At 55.0% G+C, this 18,240-nt stretch overlaps 1 protein-coding gene across 1 annotated transcript; it reads right to left on the bottom strand.

Moving 5' to 3' along the window:
- Positions 1-727: 727 nt before the first annotated feature.
- Positions 728-7,152, bottom strand: TLX1 (T cell leukemia homeobox 1). Its single transcript, XM_066190576.1, has 3 exons — positions 6,637-7,152; positions 4,772-4,973; positions 728-1,340 (listed from the first exon to the last, which is right to left on the bottom strand). Exons 1-3 carry the CDS (start codon positions 7,103-7,105, stop codon positions 1,118-1,120), a joined length of 894 nt encoding a protein of 297 aa, XP_066046673.1. The 5' UTR covers positions 7,106-7,152; the 3' UTR covers positions 728-1,117.
- Positions 7,153-18,240: the final 11,088 nt, after the last annotated feature.

Genomic DNA, 18,240 nt, shown 5'->3' with positions numbered 1-18,240 from the left:
TAGATTATAAGTAACTGAAAAATATATACTGTTTAAATATATATCTATATATTCCTGGCATTTGCTAGAAGTGCTTTGTTTAATTGTGTTTCATTCTCTTGGTACAATTAAAAGAACAACTAAGTTAAACAGCTGAGAGTGAAATCGATTTTTTGCTGTCGGGAACTGCCTTCTAACATGAAACTGATAAAATAAAACATTGGACAACATTTTGCAAATTATATGGAAATATTCCATGGAAAGAAACTGTATTACCCCCACAAGCTGCCACCCAGGTCTTCTCATTATTAAAATACTCGCTGATGGGCACAGAGTCCGTGGCAGCCAGGGACTGTTTGGGCCCTTCATACAATTGAGATATCATATTTACCGTCCTCAGGAGTCTGTCAGATCCTTCTCTTGTTCCCCCTTCGCAAGAAAAAATTAATGAAAAAGGGGAGGAGAGACAGCGAGGTGAGATCTGAAGGGTTCCCATCTGGCACAAGCAGAAATTGCTGCTGTTTCCTCCATTTGTTGCATCCCCGAACGTCTCCGGTGTGGACAACCCAAGAAGGCTCACAGCAGAGATGTGCTTCACAGGGAGCCTCCTCCTTTTCTTTTAAGCCATCAGTTCAAAACATATATATATATATATATATATATATATATATATATATATATATATATAAATATATATATATGTGGATATATAAGGGTGTACACAGACTTTGCACTGCTGCCAGTAAGATCCTAAGGAAGTTTTCCTATCCCCCAGTGGATGAACACCGGCGGCTGTGTCTGTCAGGGCTGGGCTTTTGTCTGGCAGCATGTCAGCAAGTTCAGGGTCGACACTGGAGACTTTGAAGAGAACAAAGGGGTTGGGGGGAGGCGAGACAGCATTGCTGCTCCAGCGACTCCATGGCTGGGGAGAGTTTTTGGGGTGGCTTTCCTTCTTTTTATTTCTTGTGGAGGGTTTCCCCAGCTGGATACATAGGATGTATGTGGCCAGAGGATCAGGGGGTTTCAGCCCTCCTCGGGGAGAAACAGAGTTGCTACATGTCCCACCAAGGATGCCTTGTGTCCCCCAGGGGACAGCCCCGCCGGTAGAAGGTGTGGGTGCCACCAGTGGGTGCCAGACTTATTCACAAGCAGAGGCGACAGTGGTGACACTGGTGATCTTGGTGGAGTCATCAGACCAAGGCTGGAGATTCTGGAGGGCGAAGAGAGAGGAGTTGTGGACACAGATGGGGTCGGCTTGGATGGGCTGGTTGATGGTTTTTTGGAAGGCTTCCTGCTGCAACTGCATGAGGATGCGGTTTGCTTGCTGCCGCTCAGCCTCCCGCTCCTCTGCTGTCTGCCTCCTAGGAGAGAGGGAGCCATTAGGGGGGCCTGGGAAGCAAAGGAAGGGTATCTCCAGAGAGATTAAGTTGGCCTGGGTGCTCATGATGTGGGAGGGCAGGGGTAGGAAAAGAGGGTGCCTTGCCATGGTGTGGTCTCGCACCCCCAACACAAATGGCCAGTAAATCCCATAAACTGGGAGCTGGGTCTGTCTGTCTTAACTGTCTTTGGCAAAAATTGCTCTGATCAAAGAGACCTGGGAGCAGCCCACAGCTCTGGATTACTCTCTGCCCATAGGAAAAAAAAAAAAAAAAGAAAAAAAAAAAAGAAAAAAAAAAAGCAGAGATAAACCACCCAAAATGTCACACAACAGCATTGCAAAAGTTGTGATCCCCAGAAAACATGCTCTGGTCTGACAGCAAGAGCCAAGCATGCAAAGCCCGAGGAAGAAGCATGGAGCAGGGTGGGGTGAGACAGTGATTGGCAGTGCCACACAGGTGGAAGATGGGCAGTGTGACCCTGGACATCCCTTTCCAGCATCCAGGTTTACCATCTTGTCTCCCACGCTGCAGTGACCAGCTGTTGAGAGCTTGAATGAAGGCAAAAACATTCCCATTGCAGGCAGCAAAATTTCAGCTAAACACTAGAAACATATCTTTTAGCAGTAAGAAAAATCAAAGCACAGAATATACTATCTGGAAAGAGTGAATGACAATGTTTTCAGAACAGTTTGGACATGTGTGTGCCTGGTATGACAGCAGCAGAGGTGATCCCCAAGGAGAGGGTGTTAGGGGGTCAGGAGGGGTTCTTTCCAGTGTTGGTTGGGCCCTGGCTCTGGGCTGCCTGGAGCAGAGAATGGGATAGGTAGAAATAGCCTGAATCCTCTTACATCCACAATGGAAATCCCACTCCTGCTTGCCTGGATGGCAGGTCAGTCTAAAGTCTGCAGCTTGCGCTCACCTCTACTTCACCTGGCACCTCTGTTGATGTTGCTGGGAAAACCTGGGAGCAACTCACAGTGCTGGTCCCAGGGTGATGCCCAAAGCATCCTCTCTGTCCCTCACACCCCCAGGTTCAGCTGACATCCTCTCAGCAGCTTCAGTGGACCAGTGACACAGGAAATGGCAGCTTTTTAATTTAGCAGCTCAGAGGGATGTGAGATGTCTTATCCTCTTTGGCCATGGGAATTGGAAGTGGCAGCTCTGATCTCCACAGTGACATCTCAGAGCACAGGGCAGGGGGTCCCTGGCTCCCAAAGGAGGAGCAGGCTGGGGCTTGGATGCTGGCAATGGGCCTCTGGGCACCCAAGCCTCCAGACATGTGGCCAGTGTACCCTCCTGGGAGCAGATAGTTCAGGGCTCAGTCCCTGTTCTAATCACTGTGTCAACATCTCACATCAGACATCCTGGGAAGAGCAGGCTCAGAGCTGCACCAGCCGGGGGAGCAGCTTGGTCTCTGCCTCAATGAATATTTAATGACTCCCTGCACAATGAGGAGATGGTCTAGGAGGAGAGAGAGTGCCCCAAGTCCAGGGTGATCAGGAGCACCACGGATGTGAGCACCTTGCTCCCAAGTACCTCCCTGCAGCAAGCAACTGGTCCTGTCATGAATTCACATCAGAATGGGATTTCCAGGTTCATACCTGCCTGGAAAGAACTGTGTCTAAAGCAAAAGCCCACATTTGTGGAGGGGATCACACAGACACCTCGCTCCAGCGGAGACAACCAGGCAAGGGGCAGGGGCAAGACTCTTCCCCACAATCTGCACAAGCAGTTAAATTGCTCAGAGGGCCCATAGCAACTCTCTTTTCTTGGATACTTCCCACTGACTCATTCAGGCCGAGCGTGCAGTGGGTCCTTCCAGACCCCAGTGCTCCAGGAACCACTCAGAGCCCACTGCCCAGTGCAGGGGCCTGAGGAAGCAAGTTGGGTGTGCTATCAGCCAGGGGCACCCACATCTCCATCGCAACACCCAGCAGGCACAGATGCATACAAGTAGAACTTACACGCCTGTGTCCCCCTGGCTCAGTCCAGAAATTCTCCCATGTCTAATATTACAGCTGAGGTCTGGCTGCAGCCTTTCCCTTAGGCAGAAGCAGGATTTTGTTTCTCTTTACCCAGCTATTTTTTGTAAAACACGTGAATAGGTTTGTATCCTCTGCACCTCTGCCAAAAGAGGCTGAATTTAGCCAACAGACGCAAAGAGTATTGACAGATGGATTTGCCTCACTTCCTTAGGAAACCTGGTTAGAAGACACAGCTGACCCCGTTTTGCAGGCCACAGCAGGACTGTTCCTCCTCCAGGATTCTGTTTCTGGCTAACAGAGATCACTCCAGCTAGAGACTTCCTAACAGTTGGGGAATTTCTCTACCATGGATTCTCTAGGGGACAACTCACTAGGATTGAGATTCACACACCCCCTTGTTTTCAAGGAACTTGACCCACATTTCTTGCCCAACCCCAGCACACTCAGGCAAGTGCTGTCCTATTAACCCTTGGGAAAACTCTGGGGAAGCCCTTTCCCCCCATTTTGAAGAAGCTGCCTGTCTGCCTGCCCTCCAGCATCCAGCACCCAGTGCTCAGCACCCAGCAGCTCAGCACCCACCTCCTCTGCTCTCTGAGGAAGCACAACCTTGCCCATCATTTTCCACCCCCACAGAAGGCCTGTCCCAAGCCCAGGGCAGGGGATGTTCTCAGGACTGGGGTGCTTTTCTCAGGAACATCCCGGGAACGTGCAGCTTGGGAGGGGCAGGGTAACGGCGAAGGAGCTCTGGAGGCTCCGTGTGAGCCCAGCCTTCTCTTCCTCTCCGGCTTTACCGGCACGCCCGGCAGCAGAACAAAAAGAAAGCGTTTGGGCAAGGAGGCGCCGCGAAGCCCGCGGGAACGAAAATCTCCGCGCTGTGCAGAGCCCGGTAGGCCGACAACCCCGGGCTGGGGGCTCCCGCGCGCTGCTGCCGCGGACAGAGGCGCGGAAACCTCCTCACCCTCTGGTGACACTGACAGCACCCACTGCACGCGTGTGTGCACACACACGTTCGTCCCTGTGGCATTCCCGCGCACGTTTTTGCACTCAGGTCCGGTGTGCACACACCATAGAATACACGGCCCGCACCGCACCGCACTCGCAGGGCTGTGTTTTGCACTCACGCACACACACACACACACACTGCGTGTGGGTACACACGGGCACGCGTGGCCTTCACACTGACCGTGCAGTTACACACACGTGTCCTGCTTGCACACACGCCCGCAGGTGTGCACGCACCGCATGCAGGTACACACACACACCGCTGTGCATGCAACATGCACGTGTACACACACGGTCACATTCACACACACGCGGGGCTTGCACGCCTCTGCGCTGCCATCAATGCTCCTGGCAGAGCTGCTGGCAGCCAGGTCTGTCCCCCCTGGGCCGCCCCACCCCGGCCCACCGAGACCCCCGGTCCCTCACCTCCACTTGGTGCGCCGGTTCTGGAACCAGGTCTTCACCTGGGCGTCCGTCATCTTGAGGGCCTTGGCCAGGGCAGCGCGCTCGGCCGAGGCCAGGTATTTCTGCCGATGGAAGCGCTTCTCCAGCTCGCAAATCTGCAGGCGGGTGAAGGAGGTGCGCGGCTTCTTCTTCTTGGGGGGCGTGCGGTTCTGGTAGGGGTGACCTATACGGCGTGTTACAGTGAAGGGTGAGAGGGCCACTGGGGGGGACACGGGAGGAGGGGGGATGAGAAGCAGAGAAGCAAAGAAGCAAGCAGCGACACATCAGCAGAGGGGCTCCGGCTCCCGGCCGCTGGGCAGGGGACCACCCCCCACCGCTCCGAAGCCGCGGCTCCCCCGCCGACACCCACGCACGAGCTGCAAAAACTCGGCGGCAGCCCCGCGTACCAGGAAGGCCCGGCGGCCTTTCCTGGGTGCTGCGGGCACCGCCGGGCACCGCTCGGCTCCGGCGGAGGGGAAGGTGGCCGCTTGCCCGGCCAAGTGCCTGCCGGGGAACTGGGGGTCGGCAGCAGCAGCCGGTCCTGGCGCTGGGCCGGGGCTCCGCGATCCGTGCCAAGCGGGCTCGGGATAATTTCGTTCAGGCGCCGCACTAACCCCATCGGCCTCGGCCCCAGCGGCTCGTACACGGGAAGTAAAGTCCCGGACTGGAAACCGGAGTTGCAATTTGTTCTGTTCTGTTTGTTTTGTTCTGTTTTGTTTTGTTTTAAATATATATGGCTTTGTTTGTGTTGTTTTGGGGTGGTTTTTGTTTGGTTGGGTTTTTTTCCAACTCCACAAAAATAATTAGTGAAAAGTCACATTGTGTCTAAGCCAGGAACAAACTGAGTGAAATCCAGTCAGGTGCTTGCCAGGGGAACAGCCCGTTCGTCCACCCGCGGCCGTGCCCGAGCTCAGCGCCATCGGGTCGAAATTAAACGGGAACCTTCAAAAATCGGGCCTCGGTTTCCGCCCTCGGGGAGAGGCGTTCGTTTTTTCCCCGTTGTAATTTCGTTCCTTTTGTTTGTTTGTTTGCGTCTTTTTTTATTTATTTCTTTTCGTTGTTCGAGTTTTTGCTTTGTTAGTGCCGAAAGACGAGCCCAGCTATACCTGGAAACGGTGGCGAGGCCGGGAAGCGGCTCTAGCCCGAGCCCCGCTCTGTTCGGGTCTGCAAAAAGTCCCTTTTGGTGGGGAAAAAGGCTTGAGCCAAAACCCGCAGCCGGGGAAAGCCAGCTCGGTTAAGGAAGGGAACGGGACGGCCTTCCCGGGCAGGCCAGGGTCGCGGCCGCCTTTCTGCCTTCCCGCCGGCGGGCTGTGCTTCCCAAATAACTCTCGGTTTTGAAGGAAAGTTTCCCCGCGTGTTGGCCCGGGCGGCAGGGACGGGGCAGCCGTGCCCGCGGCTCGCGGGAGGTCGTGCGCGGGGTTTACCATCCCTTTTCCTCCTTGCCCGCCTTTGCCGACCCGTATCGCGGAAAAAAAAAATACGTAAAAAGCCTACATCAAACTAATAATTAGATCAATTAATTAAAAGGAACTAAAACAACAACAACAAAAACCCCCACATGCACAAACAATCAAACCAACTAAAATATCAAAACAAACAAACAAAAGGAAACACAGCTCATTTAGAGGGGGCTGAATACGCCTCGTTTCCCACCTCGTCTTGCTTCTGGCCTCCTCCCGGACCAGCTTCCCAGAACCATCCCGGCTGTTTTCTCCAGCCGGAGAGATCTCCGGCTGGATTCTGCGTGCTCCTGTGGGCACCGGTTGCCGCGCCGAGGCCGGGCGGCGGGGAAGGAAGCGGGACAGCGGGAGCAGAGAGGGAAGGGGGGTCCCGGTGGCTCAACTCACCTGTGAACCTGTCTTTTGTGTACCGCCTGTTGCTCTCCATCCAGGGGAAGGTGAGCCCCGTGAGGCTGTTCATGCCGTTCACTGCCGGCACGGCGGCGGAGAGGGGCTGGTGGACGCCGCCGGCCACGGGGCGATGGGCCGGGACGCGGATCACCCCGCCGGCCGAGCTCAAGGTGTTGCCGTTCATGCTCACCGCCATGTTCACGTTGTAGGAGCCGGGCAGGCCGCCCATGCTGCAGGAGGTGCCGGTGTAGGCGCCGGCCGCGCCGCCGCTCGCCCCGTAGCCACCCGTGACCGTGTTATAAGCGCTGCCCACGATGCAGCCCAGCCCGTAGTCCGCCGAGTCCTGCAGCCGCGGGTGCGACACCATGCAGCTGCCCGGCTCCGACGTGTTGAGGATCTGGTCGATGCCGAAGCTGATGGGCTCGGCTTGCCCTTGGTGCAGGTGGTGAGCCCCGAGGTGCTCCATGCCGCCGCTCGGGCACCGGGGCCGGACCTCCGGCCCGGGCAGGGCAGCACAGCCCCACACCGTCCCGAAACCGGCAACGGGGCCGCACACCGCCAGGGCACGCCGGCTAGGCGCTCAGTCCCATAGCACGGTGGCAGAGCACTCCAAGAAACGCCAGCAGAGCCACGCAAGGCCGGGACACGGCAGCCACACGCTCAGCACGAAGGCACACCAGCACAGCCATGCGCAGCCCAGGTACAAGAGTGAAACACCCCCGCAGCCCGGGACGCGACAGCCGTGCCCAGCGCGGCACAGGACACGGACACGGGAGACACAACCCCGGCAAACACACCCAACAGCTTCCAGGAGCGGAGACGCCACACCGCAGCCACGCACGCTGGTCCCGCTCCGATGAGACCCAGCACCCCCAGGTACCAAGACACGTCAGAAGCCTCTCACCCAGGACACACAGACGTACGCACGGACACACACACACACACACACACACACACACACACACACACACACACAAGGGTGCCCCGGGGACCCCTCGCCGCGGCGGGCGGTGGGGAGCCGGGAGCCCCGCGGAGCGGAGCGCGGCGGATTGTGAGTGCGATCGCCCGCCGCCCCGCTTGCCCATCAATCACCCTACCCAGGGCCTACTGCTGCAGGCCCTCACTCTCCATTGGTTGGATGCTGAGAGCAGCCCAGTGAATGACAGCAGAGAAGAGCACACAAGAGGAGTTTCTTCTTCCCCAGCCCCCTCTCGCACCCCCACCCTACCACAAAAAAAAAAAAAAAAAAAAAAAAAAAAAAAAAAAATCACAGCCCGTCTCGGCCTTATAAAGTGAGCTCTGGGTGAGTGCAGGGCACTGGAGGGTGAAATAGTGGCTGATACCGGGAGGCAGAGTGGGGACGTTTGGTCCTGGAGTTTGTGGCCGTGGACTGCTGGGAAGGGAGATCTTGTCTGCCAGCCCCCGCCGGAGAATCAAGCCTAAGTTGCGATCACCAGGGGCTGCCGCTGATCCCAAGCAAGGGCTGAAGCCGGATGATCCCCTTCTGGTGGGGTCCCAGACCCGCCATGCCCCTTTGTTCTGGAAGGGTGTTCTCAATTTCAAAAGTCGATGGTTTTTCAAAAAACCTTTCAAAAAGCTGCGGAGGAGGCCACTCTCCCACCACCAGACCCCAGAGCAGGGACACGGGGACGTTGAGAAGGGCACTCCACCGGTGCCCGGACCTGTGGAAGAGCTGTGATGGGAGGAGGCGAGGGGCTCTGAAACACACCTCCCCCCGGAGAACCGGAGCGGATCTCGTTCCCCCGGGATGATGGCAGGCCCCAGCTGCGCCCCACGGGGCAGCGGACACCGCTGACGGGGCACCGGCCACTGCTGGCCCCGCCATCTGCTGCCTCCGTCCCCTCCCGCCCCTGCCCGCGGGGAGATGGATGTTTTTGTTTAAAAAAAACATATTTTAAAAGTTTAAAAGAACATGAAAATGAAAGTCACTATTGCAATTTCTGTGAAACTTGTGGCTCTGGCCCATCGGTGCCTGCTCCACACAGCCGGGCCGGGGGCAGAGCAGCCGATGGGACGGGGCGCTGCCGTCTCCTTGAATCCGGCCTCCCACTGCCTCCGACCGGCGCTGCCCAGTGCGACGCAGCGCTCCCCGCCGCGGCGTAAGAGTTTTGCCCGGTAGTTTGTGCTCTGCTCGCCTTATCTTTCCCGCTACGGGCTGGGACCGGCCGTCCAGGCTCCCTCCTCCCCGGCTGGGGCAAAGGCTGCCCTTCACGTCTTCCCCGTGCCCGTGGTTTAGTGCCCACGAGGGACTGTGGGGACTCCCACGGGACAGCCTCCTCCGGGGTATCGCCCATACAAAACAATTGGCACTCGACAGGAAAGTCACGTCTGTGCACTCAGGTAGACCTCCTCACTCGTCCCCGGCTGTTTCATCCCATCCTCATCCTCACACTCCCAGTGTTGCACACAAGCTCACAAACACCCTCATGAGCTCACAGGCATTGGTATTCACTGTCCCACACATTCTCTTGCACACACACCTACATTTGTGCTCTTACTCAAACGTCCCCACACTCTCACAGTTACAACCTCCTGCACACGCACAGGTTCTAACACACGTTCTCATTCACACATGCACAACTGTATGTATTCACACACACAGTCACTCCCACAACAGGCAGCAACACACCCCAGTTCCCGTGTGTTCAGACACCTCCAGACATGCACACACTGACACACAGTGCTTGTGGGTTCCTGCCACCCTCGCCCAAGCCACGACTCTGCTGTGATACCCCAAGACCCGTCACTATCACCACATCCACCATCACAGCCCCACAGGGGAAGGCTGTGAGACCGCGGGTGGCAGCAGCAACCCAGAGTCGCCCCTCGGCCCCGTGCCCGGCCCCGTGCCCGGCCAGCCTGCCCCCACCATCACCCAGCCCTGCCTGCCCGCTGGGGTCGGGTTTCCCCCCCTCCCAGTACCTGCCTCAGTTCTTGACTTCTGAACTCTTCAGGGAACTCGCTGGCGCCAGCTCCATCAACCAAAGTCCTTGTGGTTAGGAGGAGCTGGGAAAGGAGGGAGGGAGTGAGGGCTGGGGCCAGCCGGGGCCGGGAGGCTGCCCTCGGGCAGGGGGCCTTCTTGTCCCACAGGACTGCAGCTGCCTTTCCCCTTCTTCAGGATATGCCTGAGCTTCTTCTTCTGCCCCTTGTCACACAGGAGATGTGGGGTAGAGCCTGCTCACCTGCCCGATCACGTCAGGTTGTCTCCACAGGGCAGCATTAAAACATGCCATGCCAGTCGTGCACAGTGCCGGAGTCCACTGCCAGTGAGCTCTGCCATCCAGAGGGGCTCAGATCTGCTGCCAAGTCCTGAGACCCAGGAGATACCCTCCCCCCAGAAAAAAACACAGCTGCCTGGTGCCTCTTGCACATTCCAAAGGCCCCAGGTGATGCCAGGAAAAGGCTTGGCCTCCCCTGTGCCAGGGATTCCCCCAGGCTGAGCAGATGCCGAAGGCCCCAGAGGGACTGGCCGCAAGAAATCACAAGGTAACACCAGTGATCCAGTCTGGTCAGTGAGGGTCACACCCCCCAAATGCTGAGCCCAAGGTAGAAGTTTGGGGTGATAAAGCTTGCCAGGAGACAGATTACAGGTACAGAATTCCTTCTGTCCTGCACTCAGTGAGGACAAAGGAGAAGAGCAGGCAGGGATAGGTCCTGACAGGGATTCAAAATTTCTGGAAATCAGTGGGAATTATTGATGAGTTTGGGGATGATGCATAGCCCCAGGATTTATTCTCTGCACAAACCAGACTTCACTTGCAACCTTGAGAAAGCCACAGCTCCTGGCATTGGAAGTTTGGGCACTGCACATCTAAGCTCCAGGACAACACCCAGTTCAGATATTCCAGCTCAAATTGCTCCTGGCCTCAGTTTCCCCTTATACTGTCCAGGCCTGTGGCTTGAGCAGTACTGTAGAGCACAAGACTCTGGAAATGTCCTGTCAATTAATATGCGGGTTTCGCCTCCCTAATTCTGAGGCTAAAGAGGCAGGGCTGCAAGCTCACACACTAAGATTTGACAGGGTCAATCTTGGTGCTTTTACGTTCATATCCCAACAGTAGAGTCTACAACGACCAGCACTCACTTTAAGGTGCATCCAGTGATCCTACAAATGGATCCCTGGAGTGGGGGCCAGAGACACCCCAGTCCAGCTGTCTCTGCCTGGATTCACAATCAGTATGCTTCCATTTGCTGAGGGCTGGATTTATTACTCTTTGCTAGGACTCGAAATGCCAGGTCCTGCAAAAAATAATTCAGATATCACACTCTAGGCAGAGCCCAGGAAGACAGACATGCCCAGGTTTTGCCCAAACTGCTGCTTTAGTTCTTAGTTCCTCTGTACAGAGAAATCCTGTTTCATGGAGAACACCAATAAGGTGGCTCAGACCTCCTTGGAGCTAGACAAAAGCCTCCAATGCAGGAGCTGACACATGCATTACGTTGGTGCAGAATCAACCCATTAAGGAAGCCCGATGCCCTTGGTCTCCGCTTCTCCAGAGCATCTCACCTCCTTAAAGTATCTGCAGTCACTATACATATTCCTGCAAGCCTTGAAACTTTTGTCCCCCTTCACCTACCCCAAGCAGCTGCTGGGACAAGTTCATTTCCAAAATGGTGTTTTAATCCTCCCCCAGATGAGGGCCCAGTATATCCATGCTAGGAAATGACAACTGGGATGAGGGCTCTTCCTGATGCATAAGGCTCTCCCTCCCCACGAAGTGCCCAGGGATCCTTTCTCAGGTTCTCTCATTGATCGTGTGCATCTGCCTCCTGCTAGCAGAGAGGAGCAGCCCAGCCAGAGCCTGACCTCCACCCTTCACTCCCCTTTTCTTCTGCCTTCCTGGCTTGCCGGGGCTCCTCTTGGCCCCTGAGCTCCTTTGCAGCTCGGGGCTCCCAGGAGTTTGGCATCGCAAGCTGCTTCTCTGCCTCGCAGCTGCTGGCCAGGACACCGCTGCGAAATACAAGCCTTCCTGAGGGGACCGTGGACAAAAGTGGTGTGTCTGGGACCTTGGCAAGATCCCAGCAAAACCCATCGGGCTCGGTCCGAAAACTGCGCTGCTAGCAGTGCTTTCCGGAGCCTATAAAATCCTCTATATTGATGAAAGGAGAGTGAACGACTCTGCCGCGGGCAGGTGCGCGGCGACACACACCCCTCCACAGAAGGGTGCGCCCCGACCCCTTCCCTCCCTCGCTTCGTTGCGCCGGGGCTTGCCCCAGCTCGGGTATTATCCATCTTTCTGCACGTCCATCACCTCACGCAGCTCCTTCTCTCCCGTCGTGGCCCTTGTGAAATTCATTACGGCGAAGGCGCCGCTGCGGCCTCGGGCTGCGCACGGGGCGCTGGCGGGAAAGCTCCGGGGCCAAGACAGCCCCGTCAGGCGTCCCTCGCCTCTCCCCGGACCGGGAGCCGAGGTCTCCGCTGCCGTCGGGGCTCTATCCCTCAGCACTGCCGCCCGCACTAAGTTACGCCGCAAGTGTCGCGACAGACGCCGATAGCGAAGCAGGACGACCCCCGCGCCAACCAGCCGGGTTCCCTCGGGGCCGTGGGTTTCCCACCAGGAAATCTCGTTTTCCGCGGCTCCCACCGAGCCCGAGTCCGCACGGGCGGCGGCGGCTTTTCCCCGGCTCAGGGTCCGCGGGAAGGGCGGCCTGCGCTTCCTGAGCGTTAAAAGCAATTAACACCATTTGGGGAATTTTTAATTGCTCTATAAAGCACGCTGTAAATAATTACTCCCAGCTCTGTTGATCCCTCGAATACGCACTGACAGTTGTAATTTATGGCTTTGGAAACGTGGTCCCGTGCATTCAGCATAACTCCTTATTACAGTAATGACTTAGCGCCGCTGCACTTAATGAGTATAAAGTGCCCGGCGCAGCGGGAGCCGCAGCATCGCACGAACTTCGCCCGCAACAATATTTCTCCCCTTTATGGTTACAAACGACCGAGGGGCTACGAGTTAATACGGCGGGGAAGGAGCGGAGGGGCCGGCTCCGCGCTGTGTCAACGACATCTCCCGGGGCAGTAGTTATCTACCAAAAATAAGTATTTAGAGCAGTCCGCAAATTGCCCCTTCACTCTCCTGTAGCCCCTGGCCTCTTGGAGAAAACGGGTTCAGGAGAGGGAAGTGCAGTGTCACGACTCGTCGCACCTGTGGGCGCAGGCAGTGCGTGTGCTGTGGAGTCCCGAGGAGACCTGCACCTTCCCTCTGCCTCCCGCCTCTCGTTGCCCTGGGACTGACCAGCTCCATGCAACAGGCCGGGGATCTCTCTTCCTTACGGATCCGCCCCTGACGGGGGTACCCGCGGGAGGGGAGGAAATGGGGTGGTGGCCGATGGGGCTCACCGTGCCCGGCGGCGCCCCATGAATATTCAATGTCGCCAGTTGCCGGAGGAGCATCTGCCAATAAATTATTGGTCCTGAGGCACCAGCCCCTCTCTCCACCGTGCAGAAATGCGTGTAATCCCATTAGCCCCGTCCCCTTGGCCACCCGCCCCGCACCAGCCCCTCTGTAATGAACGGCGTCTGGCCGCCACCCCCGAGGGCATCGACGGCAGTGGGGGACACCGGGGGCTTTGCCCCGTTATTAACTCACGGTTTAATTACACTCTCCGTGACGGCAAGGGAGCAAACGCGGGCTGGTCACCCTCGTCCCTCCACCGCCCTCCCCTGGGTCACCCCGGCTCCGAGAAACTCTGACCCCTGCGACAGCCAGGCCCTTCACGACATAGAGGATGGCAATCGTGACATGGCCCGATCCTGCTGTTGCCCCTCACCCCCGGGGGCTGCTCACCGCCGCCGGCCCCGGCTGCCGGCAGCTGCCCTGTTTGCTCGCTCACAGGGGAAGCGGCGGCCTCTTTGTCTCCCACCCGCCCCGAGCTTTAGGCCTTTTCCCCATCAGACAAAGTCCTGTTCCGCCAACAGATTTGTGTCTCTCCTCTCTCCCCGGCCCCCCCATCTTAAAAGCCACCCTCGAGGGCAGGGGCACAGGCAGCTCCCAAAGCCGGGCAGGCGGGAAGCGGCCCGCCCTGCAGGCTCCGCTAACAGAGTAGCTTTCACTAATGAATGAGAAGATCCGATAATAATGGTCTTAATTATTGCAAACATTGTTACGGGCTTAGCTCTAAAAACCTCAAAACCCTCCTCGGTAAATCCTCGCGTTTGTTTGTTTATTTCCTCCCTCTTTTCCCCTCCCCGAGGTCAATTAGTAGGCAAAAAGCAAATAGAAATTATGGCAGAACCAATCGGTAAACTTAAATCTGATTTGCTGCTGTTTGCATTGGAGAGGAGGGCCGGGCAGGGGGGGCTGCCCCGTTCCCCCCAGGCAGCTGCCGTACGGGTGGGTGGCTGCGGTGACGAGTCCTTGCCCTGCCCGCAAGTCCCTTCTCTCCCCGAAGTCAAGAGACTCTGATGGATTCAGGCGCTTTTCCTTCTTTACACTTATCTTTTACAAGTGATTCGTAAATAGGCTGAAATACGTGATCCGTAAATAAACAGAAAATATTTTTGTACCTAAGAAAAGTACCGACAAACTCCTGCACCAGGGATTATGACCTAGAGTAATTTTTGACCTTAAGATTTTTTTCTTGACATCTACATACTGTATGTAATCGAAGTTAACATTTGTGACGTTTTTATACCATTTATTTTATGACATTTTGAAATGTAATTTTTGGAATTAACAGTTGGCAGGGGGAAGTTTCCTAGCAAAGGACTACCCTGCTCATTTAACTAATTTTTGCACCTAAACTCATTGCTTAAGAATACATCCATACTGTTTAAGAATACATGCAAATTCTGTCAGGGCACTTAAAAACTTGCCGCAGCACTTGTCGTTTGCAGCACAGGTATTAGCCATGGGATAAAATCGAGAAAGTGATCTAGAAATAGGAAATCATGGGGGTTTCCAAACCCTAAGTCTCCTTTCCTGGCACCGCCTGCTTCCCGCGGGTAAAACGCCCAGCGGGTTCCACCCGGGGATCGATGCCCGGGGACGGGGAGCGCAGAGGATTATCCGTATTTAAACACAATTGACCATTGACGCAAAGAGTAATCTCCACACTTGTAAATTTAATCTATTATTTCCAGTTTTCACTTTCGTATTAAGCGTATTTTCCATCTGTAATTCGTTGTAGTAGCCAGCGCTACAGCCTCTTGATTCACCAAGTGACCATGGGGAGAAGTCAGAGCCGGCTCCATCCCAAAGGTTTTGCGGATGTTTCCAACTGCCCAAGTGGAATGCCGAAAATCACCTCAGAGAGCGCGACAGAAAACAAACATTAAACACGGTGTGTAAACATAAATTGGGCAGGAGAGTAGGTGACACCAGTTTCCCAGTTCCGTGCACATCACCAGTGGCTTTGAATTGCCAGTGCCGACAGGATCGGGGATTGCGAAACTCCCTGTTTTGTGTTATTGCTCCCTCCACGACTGTCTCGACCGGGAGCTTCCGGGGCCCCAGAAGAGCCCACAGTGCCTCGCTGGCCGATCAAGATCGCCCACGGACACCGGGGATGGGAAGGGACACGGATTTTTGTAGGTGGGGAAATGAGCTGTGACTTCTGGGGACAAATACTTCAGCGCTCCGATGGAATGGAGCCATCCGAGGCATTATATAATCTTCCAAGAGAGCTTTCTCCTTTCCTCAAAGTGTGCCCTGCGAAACAGGGACTCATCCTCTGCTGAAAATTTTCCCCAAATCTGCAAGTAGCAGAAGCTGAGGCTTCAGAGACGGAGGGAAAGGTGCCAAAACAGATCTGAACTCCCAGGGCAGAGATACTGTACCCCGTGCAAAACTCCCCTCCTCAGCTCCTCCTCTCGGACTGTGAGGTCCAACACAGAAATGCGGGGCTGGTTGTGGGGATTTCAGTCCTCGGAGAAATCCTGATCTGCCTTCCCATTGAGAGGGAAGCCGAGCCCCGAGTGCAGGAGTGCAGTCTCACCGAAGAGCCTCGCCGGTCCAACCAGAAATAAGAGCTAATGCAAGGCAGCGAGTGAGCTTGCAGCAGGATTTGCAGAAAGATGCTGGGAGAACTCTGGGGTCCGACACAGCCTACTGCAAAACCCAGATCCATTCCCCAGCCTCGCTCCATTCCAGGAGCAGCTCAGTGGCAAAGCTGAAGTTTTGACAGAGCGCTGAACCTGCTGCAAAGGAAACAGCAGTTTTGACACCCCTTTCATCCTCCCCGTGTATTTTTTCCCCTTTTTCCCAGGACTTTTACTGCTCATAGGAGATGAGTCAAGACATTTCCTTCTCCCCTTTCATAAATATTGCATCTCCCAAATGCAATTACCAAGGGCGAAGCAACACAAGTGTTTGCTAAATAAGATTATGTGATAATGTATTTTATGCCTGTGCTGTGACACCAGACAATCCCCCTATTAATAACAGCTCAATGAGATGTGGAAGTTCTTAACAGGGTGCTTTGGGGGACTGGGGATTTTTTTTCTCCTTCTCTTGAAAAATTTTTTTTTGTACCAAGGTAAAGACAAGCACAGAACCATGGCATCAGTTGTAAGGGAGGAAGAGCAATTCTGGGCACCAATTAAAATAACAAGTGGAGCTGAAAGCAGCCCAGAAGGTCTGGTTGTTCTGTAGATAACACATGGACTGGTTAGGGGGCCTGCTAAACATAATGTAAATCTCTCACAGACTTTCATAATGCAACAGGCCTAGAGAAGTTTGTGCACATTGCCATGGTCCTGTGAATGAATTAGTGCCTGACTAGGAATATTTGGGGACCTTGTAGGTTTATCAGAAATGCTCTATGCTAGTCCACACATCTCAAACTCTTAATAACAGGCAGAGCCTCACCTCTACCTGAGACAAGAGCAAGAGCTAGAAAAGCAGTAACAAAAAACATCCCTTGGTTCAAATTCCCTCTGCTGGAATAAGTCAGTCAAATTATCCCAATCAAAGCTCTCCTCTGGTGATCTCCAGCTCTCACCTTTATCTGCTTGTTTTTCCTTTTCTCCAGTGGCTGTGTCCATCTGCCAACTCCTATTGACCCGTCTATCCCTTATGGTCTTCTGCCTCTCTCATATGACTCTGTGTGTCCCTTTGCATATGGTCAAAAGTAGCTGGGGATGCTGGCTGCCCAGCCTGAGACATTTAGATTTGACCCCTACTTAGGAAGTCCTTTGAAAACTCTGTACTGCAAAGCCCAAGTTTTCTCAGTGGTCCCCAGTCCCAGCACCCACAGGTTAACAGCAAACCACCAGTTCCCAGGTCCATCCATCCACACAGCACCCAGCAGTCCCACGGTGCCTTTGCAGGACACTGGAGAACACACAGCAAATCGCTTGTGTTGAGCTGCCCATGGGGCATCGTGCTGAAAGTGTGAGTAGCCCCAGGCATCCAGTCAGGGATTTCCCTGCAGACATTTTCTGCTTCAGCCCTTGAACTGATTAAGAGTCTCTCCCAGAGCCGGTGGCCAGAGCTTGGTCCTCTGGGTGGCAGGGCCATCATCCCCATGTTGATGCAGACAGGGTGATACATGAATCCTTTGCCTTCTTTGATGCTTCCAGGGTAAATTCCTCCAGAGTCTGCAAAGTTTGGCTCTCTATTTCACATTAGCACTAGTTTGTAGCTGCCCTCTGGCCCCTGGGGTGGAAGGTCAATCCTTTATTTACTTAGTCCCTCACTTAGTTCATCTGCCGCCCTCCCAGTGCTTTGGATAATAGGCACAAAATGGGCTGCTAAGCTGCTCTCTGGCCATGAGCCTGCACTCCTGCGCCCCGGAGAAGTGTGTTGCCTTCTCTGGGTGATATCAGTGCCACACAGCAAAGCAGGCTGGGCAGGCAACAGCTCTTTCCTACACAGGGGCAAGATCTGATTCAGCATGGGATGAAATGAGGGGCACACATGCTTCCACGCACCAATATGGCTAGGCTGAAGATCATGAATGGCAGGGGAAAATTATAACCCTGACATCACACCTGTCCTGGCAGTTCCTGCATGGTGGTGTCTCTAGAGCTCGTCTTTGCTGCCCTGTAGAACAGCATTGTCCCTGGACACCGCAGTATCCTGGTTCCATTGCCCTCTTGGAGTGACTCAGGTCCTGTCCTGAGCCCATCAGATGCTGCTGCACCTGCAAGAGCTTCATCAGGCAAAGTCAGAGCCCTGTACTGGGCTGGGGAATGTGCCAGCTCCGGGATCCATGCCCAGCACAAACAGCCAGCTCCCTGCTGCCAGTGCCCTCTCTGCTGTTAGAGCATGCCCAGGACAAGAGAGCCTGATGGATCCAGCTGTGTCCTGGAATCCCCAGGATGGCTAATGGGTGGACTCAGAGACAGAAAATTCCCAGAAGCAGTGAGGTACAGATCAGTAGCCCAGCTACAAATCCCCAGCTGCAGCTGGCCACAAACCCAGTAGTTTTCAAACCTTGTCTGCCTGCATGAGCCCAGAGAGTGGCATTTTCCCAGTCCTGCCCCACCTGGGGACAGCCACCACTGAGCATCTCTCCCCTTTTTTGGGATGCTGCAGATCACTGTGGTGCAGCTGAGCTTGACCTCAGCTCCCTGTTGTCTGCAAGAAACATCAAACCAAAGTAATTGACAGTAGCAAACAAGCTGTATGACTA

Source organism: Chamaea fasciata, unplaced genomic scaffold, assembly GCF_029207755.1.
Source record: "Chamaea fasciata isolate MVZ Bird 193981 ecotype frontalis unplaced genomic scaffold, bChaFas1.0.hap1 SCAF_9, whole genome shotgun sequence".
In the NCBI taxonomy this organism is placed as follows: domain Eukaryota; kingdom Metazoa; phylum Chordata; class Aves; order Passeriformes; family Sylviidae; genus Chamaea; species Chamaea fasciata.
The sequence above is the reverse complement of the archived record's forward strand: the minus strand, read 5'-3'. Positions and strand labels throughout refer to the sequence as shown.